The sequence below is a fragment of the Furipterus horrens genome, unplaced genomic scaffold (assembly GCF_987537825.1).
Source record: "Furipterus horrens unplaced genomic scaffold, mFurHor1.1.pri manual_scaffold_1, whole genome shotgun sequence".
NCBI classification, from domain to species: Eukaryota; Metazoa; Chordata; class Mammalia; order Chiroptera; family Furipteridae; genus Furipterus; species Furipterus horrens.
This window is the reverse complement of record NW_028327171.1, coordinates 215,742,591-215,762,738: the sequence shown is the minus strand read 5'-3', so window position 1 is coordinate 215,762,738 and position 20,148 is coordinate 215,742,591. Positions and strand designations below refer to the sequence as shown.

Sequence of the window (20,148 nt, the reverse complement as noted above, 5' to 3'; positions counted from 1 at the left end):
AGCATCGTGCTTTAGGAGTTTTCTGGCACTTTCACACGTCACCTCGCCTGCTGCCACAGTGGTGACAGGCGCAGGCCACCCCAGCGTAGGGTCAGTTCCCTGCCCAGCGCCCCGTGGCTTTAGGCAGAACCCTGGCTCACGGACCCCAAATTCTTGTTCCTTTGCATGACCCGCTTTCACCGATCACAGCTGCTGTGTACACCGCAGACCGTGGGGTAAACTCCCCTCCTTTAAAAGTCCTTCACGCCCTGGAGAGGGGAAACACAGTGCCGTCGAGAGGCGGAGTTACGGGCGGGGCCCCCAGGGAGCAGTTTATTCTCAGAAGGCAGGAGGGAGGTCAGGGAGAAAGGGGCTTCCTGCCAGAGAAGGAAAGACACAGGAGGCGGAGCGGGAGGAGGAGGGCCGGGCAGCTCACGCCTGTCCCGACGGGCCACCACGGAATCTCCCAGCCAGAGTGTCGCTGTCTGTGAAGACTCGTAGCCCAAAGCGAAACGGGACATCGGGACAGCTGGCAAGTGCTAGGAACTTCTCAACACCTCCAATTATGAGAAAACACTGACCTTCTCTGGGGCTGAATTAAAAAGCAAATTCTCCCTTAAAAGAGGAAGCAAGCTAACGCGGTGGCAGAGAAGGACCTCAGGGTTGCCACCTAAAGCTGAGAGAACGTACATTTCACGTGGGTCCAACGGTTTCCTTTACGTCCTTCCCCGACGGCCTCCTCCCTTTCACACACGTGGCCCCTACGAGTCAGTTACCACGAACCTCGGTACTTCAACAACTCAGCCCCTCCGTCAGGAGCGACGCCGCACCTGCAAGCACCCAGCTCCGGGACAGCCTCGCGGTCTGCTTTGTGCAGCTGTGACTCGGTGCCCGTCGGCTTGCTGGCCGTCACGGAACCCACAGGGCAGAGGGAGGGCCCGCACGGGAGAGACGAGGCTTCTGCACCCCAGTCTACAGCGCGATGGTCAACGTCTCCACGCACCCCAAAGCCCCGGCCAGCGCCTCTGGCCGGAGCCGGCGCACGGGGCCCTCTGGCGCGTCTGCTGCGAGCTTACCTGAATTTGGTGAGATGTGCAAGCTGCTCACGTCCTTGGACAGGCCGTTGGTCTTGGGGCTGGCGATGGGCGCGCAGGCCGACGTGGCTCGGGGTGGCCTCTTCCCGGGGACTTTCACAGTGGTTCTCAGAAGGTCAATCTCTTTGCCGTGAACATTCTGCATGTAATCCTGTTCAAACGTTAAAACACCCAAGAGAGATTAAAAAGGAGGCATTCGGCACCAAGGACAAGATGTCCCGTCAGACGTCGTGAGCTGCAATCCCATGGTGCCCTGTCCCCCGCGGCAAACGCTTCAAAAGGCCTCGCTCTGGCTCGTCCAGGGGGCCTCGCCGTTCTCCTGCAGTGGGAGCTCTGCCTCCAAGTCCTGCGCTAAGCCAGGCCCTGGGGAGACAAGGGGACAGTCGATGCTGCCACCAAAGGGAACGAGAACCAGCTGGGGAAAATCGGCGCGGACAGAAGCCACCTTGTTTGAACTGCTGCTTAGGAGGTGACCCACTGGGAAGCCGGCCTCTCCCGGATGCTGTACGGCCGCGCTGATGGAGCCGGAACGGCTCTGCCGTGACCGCTCTGTCTCAGGCAGCGCCGCCGCTCACATCTAGCTAAGACTGGGGCTGTCGGGAGGGCGGTCGGGTGTCACCCTCAGGGACAGCCAAGCCTGCTCTGCAGGACCGGGAGGACGGGCGCAGGCCCAGCAGCGTGGCGTTTGTGCAACGCGGCGGTCACGGATGGCCGGGGGTTAAAAAGGAAGTCCCGCTGTTTGGTGCTCAGGGATTCTACTTCCTCCCGCGGGCCCTGCCGCCCACCAAGGGCCTTGCTGCCAGGGCGGCCGAGGAGGTGAGGTGCCCCTCGCCTCTGCAGACATTACTGAATCTACACCGCACACCAGGAGGGGACGTGCTCTGAACCACGCGCGTGGAAATCGCATTTCAAGTGCTTAAGACGAAGCAGGAAGTGGAATAAACAGATTCCATCCTTGCAGAGGCTTGGTGGGTGCCTTTCAGAATAAAAGGGGGAGACCCCGTTCATTTGTAGCTACTAAAAGCCATTAAGTTCAGGCCCACGCGCCTGGGAAAGAAGCGCCGACACAGCGGCCCGCGGGCTGCGGGGAGCCGGGGCGGGGGGAGCGGGCCGTTTGCTCGTGACCGCCGACCCGGAGGGAACGAGGTAGGTTCTGGAAGCTGCGTGCCCACGCAGAGACCCCGGGCTGTGGGAGGGGGAGAGCCCGCCACGGTGCCCTGAGCACGCTTCCGGGGCCTGGGAGCCGGAGAACGGCGTCCGCACCCTGGCAGGCGGAGGGGCCGGGAAGGAAAAGGACATCAAAGAAGAAAGTGACCTTTGCTCGCTGCAGGCCTAAGAGTCAAGGGCACTAAAAAGGTCGCTCTCTTCAGCATTCTTCATTTACTTCCATTAACATCCACCAAAAACACGCACAGCCAAGTTTCAAAACCGAAGTGAAGGCGCGTAAATAATGAATTCCTTCTTGTATAGTTATTCCTTTAAAAGTATCAACTTGCTGTAACTTTCTTCTTTAATGCCAATTCTTAACAAATTAAACTACAATAACAGGAGTGTAATTGAGCATTTATTGCTCATGGGCTCTAAAATGAGGCTAATCAGATAGTGACTAAGCCCCAGCATGCGCTCTTTTAATAGGCACGTTTTAACACACAACAACCAGGACATTTTGCTTAAAATTATTATAGAAATCTACCAAGTGTCTGCTCCTTGGGTCTGAACGCGCCCAGGGAGCACATTTATCTCTGCTCAGCATGGGCTGGGGGGGGGGGCCCTGTTCTCTTGCCTGAGTTATTTAGGAGCTGAAACTTCCCAAGAGCTAGCTGTAAAAAAAAAAAAAAAAAAAAAAATTCAGAATAGAAATTTGGCCCTTTTTATATTTCAAGCCACTACAACTTTAAAAAACTTTATAAAAGGCATGTGCTGCGCTGGAAAAGCCCTCGCAGGGCGGGGCTTCAGGAACAGGTGGGAGACGGGGACAGATGCCGGCAGCTGTGGCTGCCCGCGTCTCCCAGGAGGAAGGACACCGAGGTCCCCGTTTCTGAAAGAACTCACGTCCTTCTCATCTCTCCCGGGCCTGGTGCGGGAGGAACTGCAGCGGGAGCCACCCAACCATGTCGCCCCTCAGAAGGGGGCTGAGCCACATACTGGGGCCTCGGCAGGGACCTCCCTGGGTAAAACAGAGACTGTGAGCTTGATTCTGATATGCAAATGTGGCAGACAGTACCCCTCTCCCGGCCCTGGCAGAAAACGCTGATCGCAGATAAAAGGGGAAAAAACCCTTTAACAAGGCGTGAGGGTAATTCAAAGCCAAGTACTTTTAAACAGCACTTAACAAGTCCCTGGGGCCCACTCAAGAGCCAGGCCCCCCAGAGGGGCCATCTCCTGGCCCTCAACAGCTTGAAAAAGTAGTAATTGCAAACCTATTTGCATTTTCCTTCTCAAGTTGTCCACGCTCATCACGTGGGCCGTTTCTTCCCGGCCGGCGCTGCGGCGAAGGGACCATCCGGACGCGCGGAGAGCTCTGCCGCCGCTCTGCGTGCCCCTGCGCGCCGCTGCCCACTGTCGCCAGCCCTTGTTTTTTTGCATTTCGCTCCTAATTATGTTGCATCTATTGCCGTACACTTAATTAGCTGCATTAATGTGATTTCTTTTCACATAGTCAAGCAATTAAGAGCTATGATTGAGTTTCATTCAATTAGCCTCAACAAACATGCTAATTGGTGTCCCAGATGCAAATGAGCTGCCGGGAGAGAAGCCGGCGAGTGGGCTCGGCAGAGACCCAGGGTTCAGCTCGCCGCCACCTTCGGCGGGGCCGCCACAGAGAGGGCTGCGGAGTCATTAGCGCCTCGGTGTACCGGGTCCCCCTGACAGGGAGAATTGATTGACTGGCTGCCTGCCGTACCAGGCTGTCCTAAAACCTCACAGTTATGTGTGACCAGGACCGGAGATGGTCGACCGGGTAACACCGCGCTCCGGCAAAGAGATGCTACTAAGTCTGCATCAAAACACTGCATGAGGCTGCTTTAAAAAAAAGCAAACAAAAAACACAGGCGTTCTCCCCAAAAACACCCAGGGGACAATGCAGAGGCCCTGCCTTGGCGGTCCCAGAGCCTTCCACCCGTGTGACGGCTGAGATCATTCTCAGTAAATGGTGAGTTCATCTTAGTCAGCTCTGGGGCATTTGGCACTTCAAGTTCAGCTCAACACACAGCTATCCATCAACGGTCCCTAAAAACACTCTCACTGTATGGGTTCCCACTGCCTCCGTCCGGATGTTACCTTTGGTTGTCTGGTGAAAGAGGGCGCCCTGGATGTGTGCGGGGAGCACCCAGGGCAGGGGACAAGGTCTCAGAGCTGAACGGACACGCGCAGACGGATGAGGGGCCCCTCCTGGGCGGACGTGCTCGGGAAGTCCGCGCCCTTCAAGTACAGTTATGAGATCAGCATCGCTCCGATGCCACACGTGCTTTTGAAAAGTATTACGATGCTCCCGTTTCATCGTTAATTAGAGGAAAAAGTAATGGAAATCTTTGTTTTAATTAGGTTTTCCTAAAAAGTTCTGATTTCTACCTGCATGTAAACGTCGGGAAATGTGATATTTCATGCTCATGGGTAACGTTTTTGTCTAAGATGTGCAGCTTAGGACACACTGATGTTGGCTTTGGTCTCTTCGCCACGGTCAGCCTCACCGGGTTGTCCCTCTGTGTCATCTAGTTCAGTGGTCCTGGAGCTGGGGCCACGCATTGGCCGTGGCTTCGATGGTGCAGAGGTGGGGTCACAACAACCGCGGGCCCCTTGGTACACGGCCCGGCATGGGCCCCGGACGCAGCTTCTCTGGTCATCACTGTATTTACTGCCATGCTCTTGCAACACAAACATTCACGTACAAATGTTCTTAAGAGTCCCCACCTCCTAAAAAGCTAATTTAAAAAAAATGTCAAGCCTTGTGTACGTGTCTTTTTAGTTTTCTGGGAGGTGACCTGGGAGGGACACAGCGCGCGTCCCTGCTGTGGCTGGAAGGCGGAGGGTTCCCTCCCGGCCGAAAAGCCCTTCGGCCACTGTTCTGAGTTGCAGGCTGAACTAGCCGCTTCCTACGGGGACGTTGTTACTTGAAAGGGTGACCATGTCAGACTTGAACTGCAATTATTCAGTCCTGAGTATCTGACAGCTATTTTCCTGAAAACAGTATCTGCGGCCAGTGATAAAAGGGGAGCTCCCCGGCGGCAAGGAGGGCTCCTGAAACGTGCTGTGCGCCCCCACGACCCTGACACCTCCCGGATGCTGAGAGACTTCTCCGGAAAGACTGGTGGTGACATACACGTGGTTCCGGGGCGTGACGTGCTGAAGAGTGTCCCCACAGGGAAATCGGCACACCTTGGTCACACGACGCCTCGGAAATGAAGCGGCAGGTGCTTGGGTGAAAGGTGGTCCCCAGTGCGAGGTGGGTCCAGGGACCCAGCGCAGCCGGGAAGGAGCGCGGAGCACTGCCCGTGGGTCCCTCCCTGCGCTCCTAGGCTCTCAGGGGCCCTCGCCTGCCCACTCTGCTCAGCATCCAGAAGAACCCGCACGGCGGCCTGAAACGGCTCGTCCGGAGGCCCACGTTTCCAACGGGACGTCCGTCGCAGGCGAGAGTGACTTCAGGCCTTCCCCCCAAAACCACACACACACCCCCCGTACTGAGCACGCTGTTATGAAACCCGACATCGAGGAGTGCCGGGGAAAAATGCAGATGCTGTTCTTCTCGCGGTTTTCTTTTGGAAAATGTATTTTTCATCAAAATCTTGAGTTACGCATGGTCTTCAGAGGTGTCCGTCTTCTCCTGGGAGAAAGAGCGACGGCCTAGTCCCCGTGGTCACGGCACTTTGTGACGGTTCAGGTTCGGATATGAAGCAGCGGTTTGTCTAAGTTCTAGTTTTAAATACCCTGACCTCTGGGCTCAGAATAAATAAAAAAGCAAACAAACCAACGGGATACGAGAGGCCACTGTCAGACGCACCGCTGCTCCCAGACTCCACGCGACACTGTTTCCAAGGGCAGCTCATTCACAGACACGCGGCCAGGACCGCCCCCTCCCAGGGCCCAAGCCCACGTTCAAGCCCCACACTGAGGAACGGCGAACAACGGCCGCGCGCACGGCCGTGGGCGCCGAGGAGAGCGACACCCGGACATTACCAGAACGGGGTCACACTCTGGAAAACCTTCTGGCCGTGCCCTCTCAGGCCCTTATCTCAAAGAGACAACTTCTCCTTCTCTGCGAGGGACCGCTGACTGTCACGACAGCAAGGCTGGACGGAGGCAGCGGCACGGGGAAAACCCTCCGAGAAGCCGTCGCGTTTCCCCAGATAGCCACGCGGTCCCCGGGGTCGCTCTCGGAGCTGGCTTCGTAGAGACCCCGACTGGTGCTTGGAAACGCTTGTCAGGGCGACGTGTGGCCGCCACAGGAGGGAGGAACCTGGCCAACCAGGGGTCTTGTGTGGCAGAGACCGGTAAGGGACCCCTGGTAAGGGACATGGTGAGAGGCGGCCGGGGAGGCGCCGGGGGCTCAGCAGGCAGCAGGCAGGCCACACGTACCGCAGCCAGCGCCGTGGGCCAAAGCCTTACAGTAGTCCGGCGGCTGCGGGGTGGAGGGGTGGGCTGTGATAATACAAATCAAAACGGCAGAGAACTCCAAACTGAATTATGAATATACCCCTTGCTTCTTGAGTCCATGGGCCCTGGCTGACCCAGGGTACTGAGCTCTGCTGCAGCGAGACCCCTCTCCTGTCAGGTTTAATCGGATGCCACCAACTGTCGTCCATGCGATTCGACGCGGCCCGCGCAGAATGAGTGAGGCGTCTCCTCAGCCACCGCGGGCGACGGACCGTCACCGAGAGGGGGGCCGGCGCCAGCACCGCTCCTGGGCCGCGGCTCCGTGCATAAGGAGGCGTGGCTGACACTGCCGGACCAGCAGGGCGATCCCGGGGACTTGGAGTTGCCCAGGAACTGTCGCCACGATGATGCTGGGGCTGCCTGAAGCTCTTTAAAACTTGAGACGTATGGGGACGCGTCTGCTAGAACGTGCGGCCCTGGAAGGCATGCTGAAGCCGGCAAGCAGGCATGTCGTCTTCCAGAGCACTAGGGATCACTCGACTAGGCTGCTGCTTCTGCCACGGGACCCGTCGTGGGGCAGGACAGCGCCCACTTCCGTTCCTGCCCGTCGCGACATTTAAATGCTTCTTCACTGGGCCTGCGTAGAAGTCGAATTGTTTATTCTTCCCCATGTCTTGCGTTTATAGGTGTTACTTTGTTTCCCTGATGCAACCGCCCACCAAGGGGGGGTTACAGTAATATAATCCGATTCATTTCAGATGAAGAGCAGTCAATTCTCTGCCTAACAGGATTTTCTGGTTTCCTAAACTAGAAAGTCTGCAGAGGACACAGCCAGCTTCCTCCTGGCCACAGCTGGGCCTCAGAGTGACCGCCTGGGGTCCGGCCTCGACCTTCCGGGAGCTGCGTGCTCGGGGCATCTTACATCATCTGGGTCCCCGTTCCCACGTCTTTAGAAACCGGATTAAAACAGCCCTCGCCTCATGGGACTGCTGTGCCGATTCACTGAGATCCTACAGGACGGGCTTGCAGGACTGCCACGCCCTCGGCACATCAGCCCTGGCGACTCTCGTCCCATCGAAACACGGCAGCGGCTGCCCCCCGACTACGTGGGCACCTCCTGGGCAGAAGGTGCTGCTCCTGCCCGAGGCAGCGATTCGGACGTGACCTGCAAAGCTGCTTTTCACTTCCTAGCCAAGGAAAAGACCTGCCCTCTGCAAACGCGTGACCCTTTCCACTTTCTCTTCTTTTCTCCCCCTCTTCCACGTCCTGCCTTTCTTTTTTTCTTTCTTTCCTTTTCTTGGTGCAGGCGGCCTGTGTGGGGTAGTCAGACATTTTTATTGCAACATGCCGTCTGGAAAAGATGCAGAACAGAACCGCTGAGATGCAGGGGAGGAGGAGGAAAGGGGAACAAAGGACCCCTTGCCTTTGCTTATTGAGTTCGGAGGCAGAACAGGCAGTGCCCTGCAGCACGCGGGAAGCTGCACTAATTTTAAAGCCATAAAGCGCTATCCAGTGCCCTGCGGGGCAGGACTAGACTGAAGCTTGAGGCACCTAAATAAGACACGGTTCATTTACTTGGCAGCTTGGCCTAATGTAATCATCAGCGGATTTTAGCCTAGAGTTGTAACAGGCAAATAGCCGCGCGAGGAGGCGGCCCTCCCAGCCATCGAGGGGGCCGCCGCTAGATTGCTGTTGATTAGAAAATTTTTCAGTTTTGACAAGCACTTAATGAACATAAATCGCACCTTGATTGGTTTCCATTTGGGGCCACGGGCACACCTGAGAAGGGGGCCTCCCCACCACCACCTCTCCCTTCCTTGCAAGACCTTAGCAACGAGCCGGCAATCAGGTTACGAGCCAGAGAGGAAAATATTTATAAAATACAATTACGAAATTCAATTTCTTAGCAGAAGTGGAGGAACATTCCCTCATTACCCCCCACGTCCAGTCTCTCCCACTGCGTTCTTGGTAGTGGCTGTCACTGAAGAAAATGGATGGGTTTGATTTATTTACCTTTTGCAAGAACTTCCAGCCACAGTTACTAAAGCTTGGAAGGCCTCCCCCAAATGGAAGACAAGAGGCTACGGATCGGGGACAAAGGAAGGAACGCCATGCTGAGAGGACAGCGTCCCACGGACTCTCCCAGAAGCTTCAAGACTCAAACCCACAAGCTTCAAGGTCAGATCTGCGTATTTACAGACACATGCAGATACACACATGCTGCATTTTTTAAATTCAGAAAAGCGAGAAGGAAGAAGAATTTTCCAATGTAGAAAAAAAGAGGGTAGGTGAAATCTAACTGTTTAATCTACATAAAGAGACACGAAGACCCTACTCTGTCTGGTCTCACCCCACTTATATCCATTCTGTGTTACCAAGACGACTTGCAAGCATTCTGGTCCTTTTGTGTGTAAACCCTACACACTTTGCAAATCCTGGGCTATATAAAATAAAGAAGGGATTCTCTAGGCAGAAATAAGACTTTGATGAAGAATCTGACTTTCTGGTGTCAGTGCAATAATAAGCATGAGCTTTTCAGTAGCCATTTTTCTAATAGAAGCTCTAGAAGATACCTGCTCCCCAGGGCAGCATCATTCCACGACACTGAAAGCACGCCACGCGGGAGGACCAAGTCATCATACTCCCTGAAACTGGTTGGACCAACGCCCCAACTATTCCCCAGGCCACCCAAAGCTCAGGCAGCAGCCCCCCCCCCCCCAAGGGCTCTTGGCAGACACAGGAGCAGCCTGGCGAGCAGGGCGGAGCGGGTGTCCTCCTTCCCGCGGGTCCCACGCCACCACTTGGGTCATCAGACCTCCCCGACCCCAGCAGTTTCTCTCCTCCGGGGCCCCGCGTACGGCTGGACGTCTTTTCATCCAGCCAGCCTTGTTCTCCCATGTTCCCCTTCTCACACTCAGACCTCCAGCTCCAAAGAGACGCCTGCACACCCACGTCCACGGCAGCCTCGTTCGTTACGCCAAGAGGCGGCGGCAGCCCAAACGTCACTGCGACAGAAGCCTGGATGAACAGAACGTGGCCCACCCGGACTGCGGGACACTTCCTGTTCAGCCTGACAGAGGGCGGCAATCCTGTAACCGTCTACCACGTGGATGAAATCTGAGGACGCTTTGCAAAATAAAACCAGCCAGCCACAGAAAGACAACACCCCACGATTCCACTCGCAGGAGGCACTTAGAGGCGTCACTCCGTGGAGGCCACAAGCAGACGAGTGGGAGCCAGGGGCTGGGGGCTGGGGGCGCGGGCGGGGGCGGGGGTGGTAGAGGTGGATGGGAACATAGTTTCGGTTTTGCAAGACGAAAAAGCTCTGGACAGTCGGTGACCAGAATGTGAAAATACTTCCCCCTCCTGAACTGTACCCGTAAGGAGTGTCTAGGTGGTAAACCGTAACATTGTATGTTAGGTGAATTTTACCATAATTAAAAAATAAAATAAAACCAAAACACACAACAAGAACAAAAAGCACCAACAGCCTTAAGCTCCTCTCCCACGTGGAGACCTTTTCTCCGTATAACGAGAATGCAAGGATGGACGCTACTCTGTCGTGTGGACGGTCCTGATGGGCAGGGGCCGCGTGGGCTGGACTGCGCCGACACACGGGGCTGGGAGTTCAGGAGAGCCGCGTTTGGGGAACCACCCTGGATGAATCCCTGGGGTTTGGGGCGGGGGCTGCGGAGGAGGCCAGTCCAGCAACCCCAGCGCTCCACAGCACCAGGGTCAGAGCCACAACTGCAGGTGCCCAGACCAGGGCCCCTTCCGCCTGCACTGCAGGACTCCCCTGGAGAGGCGCTGACGGGACACCTGGGAACCCAGAAAGGGAGGAGGGAATTCTGTTTTGAGGCCACAGAGACCCAGCACACCTTGATTCCCTTCTCCATAGAAAATGTATGAAAATAAAGTTCTTCCCCCAGCTCTGTGCGTACACATACGGACCTATATTCCCACGTCACTTCACAGGTGTGTATTTATAATATTTCTCATCAACTGTCCCTTGCAAGTGGGACAAAGCCTTTCAGGGACAGATGTGGAGCAGCAAGTCCGATCGAGGCAGACAAGATTCACATACCGTGCTCCTCAGGCAGACACCCACAGCGCCAGCTGGGAAGGCCAGGTGTGCCCACGAAGCGGACCCGCCTGGGTAACCAGACGGCCGTGGTTTCCAGGGGAAGCGCAGACACCTGCTGACTCCAGGATATGACCTCCTGCCCCAACGTCACCACCACCTGACGCGCAGGGCTTGTCTCTTTCCTCCCAGGAGCAGGAGACAACCTGGGAACTTCCTGCTTGCCCTGGGCTGGCTCCTGCCCGTCTCAGCGACGCCCGCACGTGTCCTGGTGGCGGCGTGGCAAACAGCCCCCTCGCCTGCCACAAGCCGTCAGGCTGGAACAGGAAGGTTCATTGGCTGCCAGAGAGCGCCAGACCCCCGCTCCTTGGTAGCTACCTATTTTCCGAACGTACAGACATACAGACTTCTGAATGGGTGTTTTTGGGGTTCCAGCCATTTTGTGGGGTTTTTGAGCTAACCATGTCAACAGCATGCAGGATCAGAGGCCTCCTACAGCCGGAATGGATGCGTCTAGAAATGATGTCCCGTAAGCAGGAAAGTCAGGGAGAAATGACAGCCATTTCCAACTCGGGCAATGAGGATGGGGGAGAACATGCCGGCCACGTGCACCAGCCAGGCGGGCGGGGCTGGTCCACCTGCCACACATCCTCACGAGGACGCCCGGGACAGCCTTCCCGGCCAGGGCACTGGAAGGTCCTCGGCTGGACCGTGGCCACGAGCCGAGTCCTTGGGTGCACTCAGGCCGCTGCACATGCCTCTGTCAGCAGGAAGGCGAGCCAGGCTGGCGGCTGCTCGCGACACGGAAGTGAGTGGGCAGAGAGGCTATGAAGCTCCGGGGCCCGAGCTCTTCCTCATCATCCCCCCGTTTTTCCACCACGATGCTCCCTGAGGCTCCCATTTAAGTCCACAGAACAGGCTGCCCTTCGCCCAGCATGACTGGTACCCAGCCCAGTGTCGGGAAACCCGGGACACTCGTATACATCCTGCACCCTCCCCAAGGAAGTGAGGCACCCAGGGCTTGTGCATATGTAATTTTTGAGAGAAACAAAAATAGAAACCACAGACCCTCGTCAGAAGCCTTGCTCTTCACAATGTTGGTTTTATTGAAATGTTTTGGGACGTCTTTGCAAGTGGAGTTGAAGGAGAAGGGAAGCTAAAGGGAGGGTGATCAATTTGTCCCGGGCTGCCTGGCATTTAGCTCAGAGAGTCCTGTGTCCTGGGCACCCCCTCAGCCCTGGGCAAACACAGCAGCTGTCACCCTACTTGGAGGGTCTTCATTGTTTGGGTTGAGCTTTCCATCTAAACTGGGTGATGGGTTTTATTTAATTGAACATCAGCATGTTGAGAAAGATGAACCTAGTGAGCTGGCTTTTTCTGGTCAGTCTTCATCTTACCACGTGCCTGGCCCTGCCCCACAGCTCCGATCTCGGGTCCCCGCTTTTCCTTAGAAGAGCTGCGTGCTCTTAAGAGTCTGAAGTGGCCTTATCTCAACAGAAGACAGTGCCATTCACCTTCCGGCCAGTGAAAGGCTTCCTTCTCCAGGCTTCCAGACACCATCCAGCCACTTCTCCACGTCTGTAAAATGCACCGCCTCGGGGGAGGCCCACATCACACGCGGAAGGGGACGGCTGCGTGATGCCACCTCCTAGGCACGCTCCAACCTCTGCTCACGTCAAAGGTCAGCTGGTGAACACGGTCGGTTAGGGACCAGGCCGAGGACCTGCAGGCACTCTAAGCACGCCCTTTCCTGGCATAACTGGAGTGTTCAGCTACCTGTCCCCGCCGCCGGACCTGGTGGCTGTCAGGGGCCCCCAGCATAGGGACAGACGACCTTGGAGACCCCTGGGCTTGGGGGCCACGATCACGCCTTCCTCCTGCACCCACGTCTCCTCTCTACCTTTGATGCAGGAGGCAGGGGACCCGCTGGCCCGAGGCAGCCACTGCTAAGGGCTCCTAAGCCTCTGGGGAGAGGCTGGAGCAGGCAAGGGTGTGGGGCAGTGGGGGGCGGGTGGGTTAAAACTTCATGGAGCCCCGAGGGAGCGAATCTGGGGTTGGTGTCAACTTTTGGAGAACTTCCTCAGTCTGGGTGGGGCCAGCAGTTTGCCTGCTTTCGCTCTGATTTCCAGAGAGAAGATCATGTGCTCCCATCGGAGCACACACAGGAGATTCCGTTCTACTGCGCAGAGACTGAGGCTCTCTTTTGTCAACAGCAAGGAGACATGCGCAGGGGTCCGAGGGCCCTTCATCAGCTTCCGTCTCCGGTGCAGGGGACGCCTGGGGGAAGCCTGAGCCACGGCCGCGCCGCCAATCGGAGGGACCAGGGCTGCGGCTGCCTAAACACCCTGCAGGGGCCGAGTTTGGGGGTGGGGGTGGGCAGTGAACAACAGAAGATACTCCTCAGAGGGACGCCACAGAGCTGCGCAGTCCTTGAGGGTCCCGGAGAAACAAGGACACTCGGGGACAATGTTTAGGAGAGAAGTCTGAAGCAACAGTGGCACTGTGGGGCCGCCACCTGCTGAGGTCCCTTCCGCACAACCTTGTGCTGCAGACCCGTCTGTGGTCCACGGAGGCCGGCCCAGGGTGCCCTGGCCGCTGACCCATCCCCAGCTCAGGCGGAGCCTGCAACCTCACCCCAGCCCACAGGGGGCCACGAAGCCCCATGTCCCCAATTCCTGACGGGCAGACTGTCTCTAAAGCCACAGTTTCAACGAGCCTGTCACCCCGCTGGGACCCCAGCAGCGCAGTGCATGGCTGGGGCCCCACACCGGCCCCGCTGGCCGCGGGAGGAGGCCGGGTCTGTTTTCTGCCACACCGTTGTCCACCCAGCGCCTGCCTGGGGTCAGGCAGCCGGCTCGTGTCCAAAGGGCGATCTGTTGTCACACGAACACATCCAGGGCCGCCTGTGGAATAAGGAACCGTCCCTGCTCCCTGAGGAATGGCCCTGCCCGGGAGAACTTTTCTCCAAAGGCATCCAGCGATGATGTGTAACGTACTTCCCAGAGGAGTCAGTCAGACGGAGCCGGTCAGCCTCCTGCTCCCACGGGGCCCAAAGCAAGTGAAAGCCGGGGCCCCTGCCGCTCGGGCGCCTCTTCCTAACAAAGCCACATGGCCGGGCTCCGTCCCCCTGCGGCGACTGTGCACCTGTCCCGGTCAGCTTTGCAGCCCCTGTCTGCCTGTCTGCCCAGGAGCCGCCAGGGATGCTCACCTGGGAATTCAATTTGGCTGATCTGGCAGGAGCCATCCAGATCAGCCCCTCTGGGAAGGCCAGCCTTACAGGTGACAGTAACCCTCTGACTGTGGCCAGCCCTGCCAGCACCTGGACTTCAGTCAAAGAATCGTCATCAAGAGATCGTAGTGGGATGATTAAGGGCCCTCGCCAGGCCGGCCTCATTGTAGCCTTACTGTTTCCATGTAACGCGATTCAAGTGCTGACTCTGGCTCCCATCTTCCTGGGGCGAGACGCTTGCCCCCAGCACCCTGGGTCTAACATGATCACCCCGTTGAGGATGGCTGGTGACGGGGTCCGGGCCAGCCCGATGGGCCTCTGAGCAGCGCACGCGCACACCGGGAACACACATCTGTGCCGACACGGAGAGAGCCACGCGGCCACACAGAGGGGCTGCCGCAGCCCCGCCTCCCGTCCGGTCCGACCCTGCGCGTCTGATGCATCCTCAGGCCGGGCGCTCTGAAATCCCCACCCCCGTCCCACCGGGGAAGCATCACCTTACCGACGCCAGTCTCAGAAAAACACGCCGCTTCCCCCTGTGGTAGCTTCGCTCATCGTGGACGTTCCGTGGTGCCCACCAGGAGCCGGCTCAGGGACCGCCCGGCCGATAAACACGTGACCCACAACCACCTGAGTCTTCAGCCGGTTTCCCTCCCTTGGCGCCCGGGCAGGAAGGGGCCACAGGCCGTGCAGTCTGAGACCAGCGCCGACCCCTGCTCTGTGGCCGGTGCCAGACGACAGTCATGGAACCCAAAGCCACCCACCTGGGCAGACCTTCCCAACGATGTCACCGTGTACGTCATCATCACGTGTGGCCACAAACTCACTGTCGTGGCCCGGTGGCCACAATGTAACCCAAAGATGCCGCAGAATGTGGCATTCAGCGTCGCTGGCATTTCTCTGATGTCCTCCTGCTCTGCCACCTCCTGAAATTTTCCAGTTTCAAACCACGGGGCCCTTCTTCATGGCGTAGAGCGTGGGCATGTGACTCCACAACACGTCTGCACGTCCCCGGATTTCTTGTTACGGAGAGTCCGGACTCTGCCCGTGAGCACGCCCGGGTGCCTCTTCCCAGCACGAGCCCAAGGCCCCCAGACGGACGCAGCCGTCGGGACCTGTGACGCCTGTTGGAGAACGTACCGGGAGCCCACGGCCCCTCCAAATGCCCCTCCAAAGCCCGGCCGTGGAAACAGAATCGATGAAGGGTGACAATACAGGTCATGCCATCTGTCTGTCCTCAAGTCATCCAACTGTCCCTGGCCCAGCCACACCCTGGGGAGCCGGGCACCTGCACCCCCAGTTCCGGTTCCCAGGACTCTGGCGTTAACTAAACTGCACCCTGAAACGGCGATGGCGCTCGCTGGCCGTGTGATTACGTCACAAAGCCCCACTGGGCCCCTGTACCACGTCCCAATCACATCCACGCACACGCATTAAGGAAGGGCGTAACTGGCCAACACGAGGCCTCACGCGCCCGCGTGGGAGGGCCTTGGAAGAACTAACTGTGATCACACAGTCCAGAGGCGGGGATGAAAAGCACGCAGGGGTTCGCCGGCCCCCAGGAATCTTCTGGCACATATCGCTGTGACCACTTTTCTCCTGTGCACGGGGCGACCAAGGTCCCTGAGACCAGGCCTGGGCGTGGCAGGTGACAGTAAGGAGCCCCGAAATGAATCAGCAGTCAGACCTCGCCTGTCACTGCTCAGGGAGGCCAGCGAGAAGAATATTTTGGTTACGGTTCTCTCTCTAAATGGCATCGAGCAACCAGGTCAGCATCAGACCTCCGCTCTCTGACGGGATCTTAGGAAGAGCCAGGCTAAGGAGGGGGCAGCCTCCCCGCTGCTGGAGCAGCGCTAGGGAGAGAAAGGAGGGAACTCCGTGAAGACCCGCATGGCTCTGGGGCTCCAATGGGCAGGGGCTGGAGGCCGGGCCTCCTGGGATCGGTGCTACGTCTGTGATTGGGAGGCCCCCTGGAGTAGCCACCTGACTCGGGTCCCCAGATTGCCAGGAATCAATCCTGCACAAAGGCTTCCTTGGCACAATCAAGGACTCCGATCCGGGAAGTATTCCTACGAATATCAGAAACCCACCAGCGATGCGGACAAAACCCCTGGCTTCTAACGCAGCTCTAAGACCCGGGGGCAGTGCACCCCAGCCGAAATGCGCTGGTTACCGATCCTGTTGGAATACACGTAATTTATTTTTTAAGGTAAATGTTCATGAGGGTGTGGTGGGAAAAGCCCACCGGATACATTGCGAGAGGAGCTAAACCAATACTGTCCCCAGGAATTTGGCAGCATTTACCCCAAAGCTTCAAAGCACATTGCTCTTCCACTCGGGGGACCGACTGCTAGGAGCCTGTCCCACGGGAAGGGACACAGGCCCAGATGGGGACAGGAGACGTCGACTAGCTGCCTAGTAAAAATAATGAAGTAAATTTATCTGCCACGCGCCGCCTTCAGCCGGGGCAGATCTGCGTGGCGGGCAGTCTGTAAGCCCTGGGCACGGAGGCGTGCCAGGCTCTGAGCGCGGGAAGGCCCGCACGGTCTGTCATCACGCAGGGGAGGGGCCGCAGGCAGCTGGTGTGCGTTCTTACCCGGCGGTAAATACTGAGCTGCGACGGGCGTTTAACTGCCTGTCTGTCCTCCGCGGGGTTCCGAGGCCGTCCTGTCCTCAGTCCGGGTTTCCAGGGGGGTGGCCTCTCCCCCGCTTCCTCTCTTCCTGCTCACGCCTGCCTTTCACTCCCATTCAAACGCTTACTTCACCTGCGCCTTCTATTGAAATCCTCTGTAGAATTAACGCGCGAGCCACCGACCGGCCATGACGGGGCCCGGGCCCGGCCTGAACTTCAGAGACGAGAGGCTTGGCCGCTGTCGGCACCCCCGCCCCACGCCCCACGTGCGCAGCGTCTCCGCGGAGGGTTCCGAGGGGGCGGTACTCACGTGCAAACTGGGGTGGTAGGTCAGCACACCGTTGTCGCACAGGGTGACGTACTTCTTCTTCCACTCCTTGTTCAGCGACTTGCCACTGCGCTTCAGTAGCATGCCCTGCGAGGGAAGAGGGGCACATGTGGGTAACGGGTTGTCTCAGCTCGTTTTTGTTTTTTTTTTTGCGGTAGGCACACAGGTAACTCAACAAGTTTAAACTTCCGCTTTTCCTGTGCTGTCTTAAACGGAAGTAACACTTATTTTTAGCTTGGTCACTGGTTTTCTCCTCTTTTCTATGCAGTGTCTGTAATATTCAGCCCATTCCCTTGGTCGGGATGTGGGCAGAACTTGGCTTTGTGATTCTAACAGATGTAACGCACACCATCGGGAGGTGCCACACTGCACCTGTCTTATCCTGAGCACACATGCAACGCCCACAGGTAGGCTTAAAAAAACACCGAAACTCCCTTTTCTAAAACTAAGACATTAGCTGTACTCTTACCTTACGTCATTTGCAAAGGAGAACATTTTATTGTCCTGTTTTTCCTATCCGATTTTGAACTTATTAAGAATGAAATTCCATTTGCAAACACACAGATAGCATTTAACAGATGACTTGTGCGGAATTGACTTAAATCCATTTTTAATGAAAGCATATTAAGGGCTTCCTGCCAAGCGTTCGCACTGGGAAGCTGACGCGGCTCCGAAGCGCGGTGACGCCAACCCTCCCCAGACGACGAGGGAGAACGGACTCTCGCTTTAACTACCAGCTGCCAGCAAACCGCTGCCCGTCCCGGTGGGGAGGCCGCGGGCCAGCACCCCGGCCTCGCCCTTCCTTTCCCGCCGGGGCTTCGGGCCTGCCTGGCTCAACGGCAAACGGAGCTTTCATCTCTGGAATCTCCCTGCTCCCGTCCACGAAACATAACGAAAACGGAAGGCCCTGCTTCCCTGCGCGTCCTCCCGCTGCCCATTCACAGGCCCGCAGGATCATGATTACGGCTGAGAAAGCTCAGACCAGCGCTCGGTGACTTGCCCGGGTGAGGCGGAAGGGGTGCTGCCGGGGGACACCGAGCGCAGCGCCACCTCCGGGGACGTCCTCACGCTGCCCCCCTCAGGAGCCGCAGCGGGGGAAAGCCGAGCAAGCGCTTCTGTGTGACATTAAGTCCAGGCCCCACTGATGACCAATACTGGGCAGTGCCGTTCCTTATCCGACTGCCACAGACAGGATGGCCTGTGTGCCCACGCGCGGGGCTCTGAGCCCCATTTAAATGTTGTTTGGGGGGCGATATTTCAGAGTTTGAGGCAGTGCGCTGTGAACCTTTGGTAGATCACTTTTTTTGCAAGTTATTACTTTCAAAAAACAAATGTGTGCCAAACCAGGGCATCGCTTGATTTCTGAGAGTCTAAGCCACTAAAAACCAAAGGTGGCACCGAGGCCAACGGGGGGGGGTGCAGGTGGAGGAAAGGTGGGGGCACACCGAGGGGAGCCGGGCTCCGCGGCGTGACCCGGTGGGAGCGGCAGGGACGCGGCGGCCAGACGCGTGGGGCCGTAATAAATGCGCAGCGGCTTCCCACCGGTAAACGGCCCCACCCCTGGGGGACTGCGGAGGCTTTTCAGCTCGGCATGATGGAGCCCCACGCCAGCCCTGCTGGGGGCCCCGTCCCGCCCCCTCAAACACAACACAGGCCACACCCCCCGGGGCTCCGCACCGACAGCCTGGAGGCGCTCCCTCACCCGGACCCCATGCCACGTGTCAGCTCGGCCCAGGGAGGGCCGGGAGCTCGTACTCATAAATGGAAAAAGGGCAAAATTCCCACCGGGGGTGACGTGAAGGGGTGACGTCCGCGGGGACCTCAAGCAGGCCGCTCTGTTCTGGTGCAGGAAAATGAACTGTCTTGGCGACACACGGGCCAACCTTGACAACCTTAAATAAACGCTACGGTTCCCGGGAAGGGGCATCCCCGTTAGGTCTGCTATTCAAATGCTGCAAAGTCAGCGGCGCCCCAAGGGCTCCTGGTACCCCAGGGGCTGGGTTTCTGCCCCCAGCCTTAACCCTGGTCCCCCCAAAATACCGGGGAGACGGAGCCTCAGCCGCCCGGTTCCCCCGGCACAGCTGCCAGCCTGCGGCCGAACTGGACCCACTGAGGTGACTTTCCCCGCCGGGCCCGAGGGCTAACGCACGTGGATGGGTTCCTAGGCTGGTCACGTTCTCCCCGTCACGTGGTCCCCACACGCAACAGATCAGGGTAGCAGCTACAGACGGGACCGAGCCACACAGGCAAGGTCACTGGCCGGCTGATGGGAAGCGCCAGGCCCTGTTCGTTTGTGCCGCCACTGCTAGTCCTCCTGGAGGACAGAACCACGGTGGGTCCCCGCCTCAGCCTGGGCCAGCTCTTCCTCCCAGAGCACAAATGCCAAGCCTGAGAGGGGACCGGATCCGGCGGGAACGCCCAGCCTGACAGGCCCCCAGGGACCAGTGAGACCTCACCGCCGTGGTGGCAGGCGGTCTCGTCATCTGCATTCCCAGTGCGGGAACAGACAAGCGCCCCCCCACGCAGCAACTAAGACCCCCGGGAAGGGGCTGCCCGGGGCTGCGGGGAGCCGGAGAAGGCCAGGCCGGTCACTTCAGCTCAGACACACGGGGCCAGGTTTTCTACGAGGGGCCCTGGAGTATGTGACCAGTGACAGCAGGCAACGCAGGGTCTCCGTGTCTGTCACCGGATTTCCTGATGACCCGAGAGAAGGAGAAAATACTGGCTTCTCACTTTAAAATACCGGCAACAGATAACAGTCTGCATGCACATCAGGCCAACCCAGACGAGTGTGCAGCCGCTGCGGGCCGGCTCCGCGCCTGCCACCTCTGGCGCAGTCACCAGAAGCAGGCAGCGGGGACAGTGGGTGCCGGGTCTGCCACCGCTGGGCCACCGGGACCTCCGTCCTCTCACACAGACGGCAGCCATCCCGAGCTTCCGAAGGGTGGTCCCGGGAGCCCGGCCCAGGGAGGCAGTGCCCACGGCGCTGTGACCTCAGAGTCCTGTCCTGCACGCGCCCGCGTCAGCCTGCAGCCGGGAGGGAGCCCGCCGCCCCTCGCGCATCCTGCACAGCGCAGCGGCCGGAGCCCTGATGAGCGGCCCGGGCTGGGGGCTTCCGGCGCGGCAAGCGGGGCGGGCTTTTGTAATCAGGGTCGCCTGGAGACAGGAAACCGTCTCCGGATGAAAACAGGTTATCTCTTTGCTTTCTGCTTTTTT

General features: G+C 58.2%; 1 protein-coding gene across 5 annotated transcripts in view; it reads right to left on the bottom strand.

Annotated features, from left to right (window-relative positions):
* AGAP1 (ArfGAP with GTPase domain, ankyrin repeat and PH domain 1) overlaps positions 1 to 20,148 on the bottom strand; it is a 389,946-nt gene that overhangs the window by 127,290 nt on the left and 242,508 nt on the right. For all 5 annotated transcript variants that reach the window (XM_090285113.1, XM_090285119.1, XM_090285104.1 and 2 more), the window contains 2 exons: positions 16,915 to 17,019; positions 1,056 to 1,224 (listed from right to left, as the gene is read on the bottom strand). In XM_090285113.1, the coding sequence (XP_090141239.1) occupies positions 1,056 to 1,224; positions 16,915 to 17,019 (274 nt within the window). The remainder of the gene's footprint in view (positions 1 to 1,055; positions 1,225 to 16,914; positions 17,020 to 20,148) is intronic.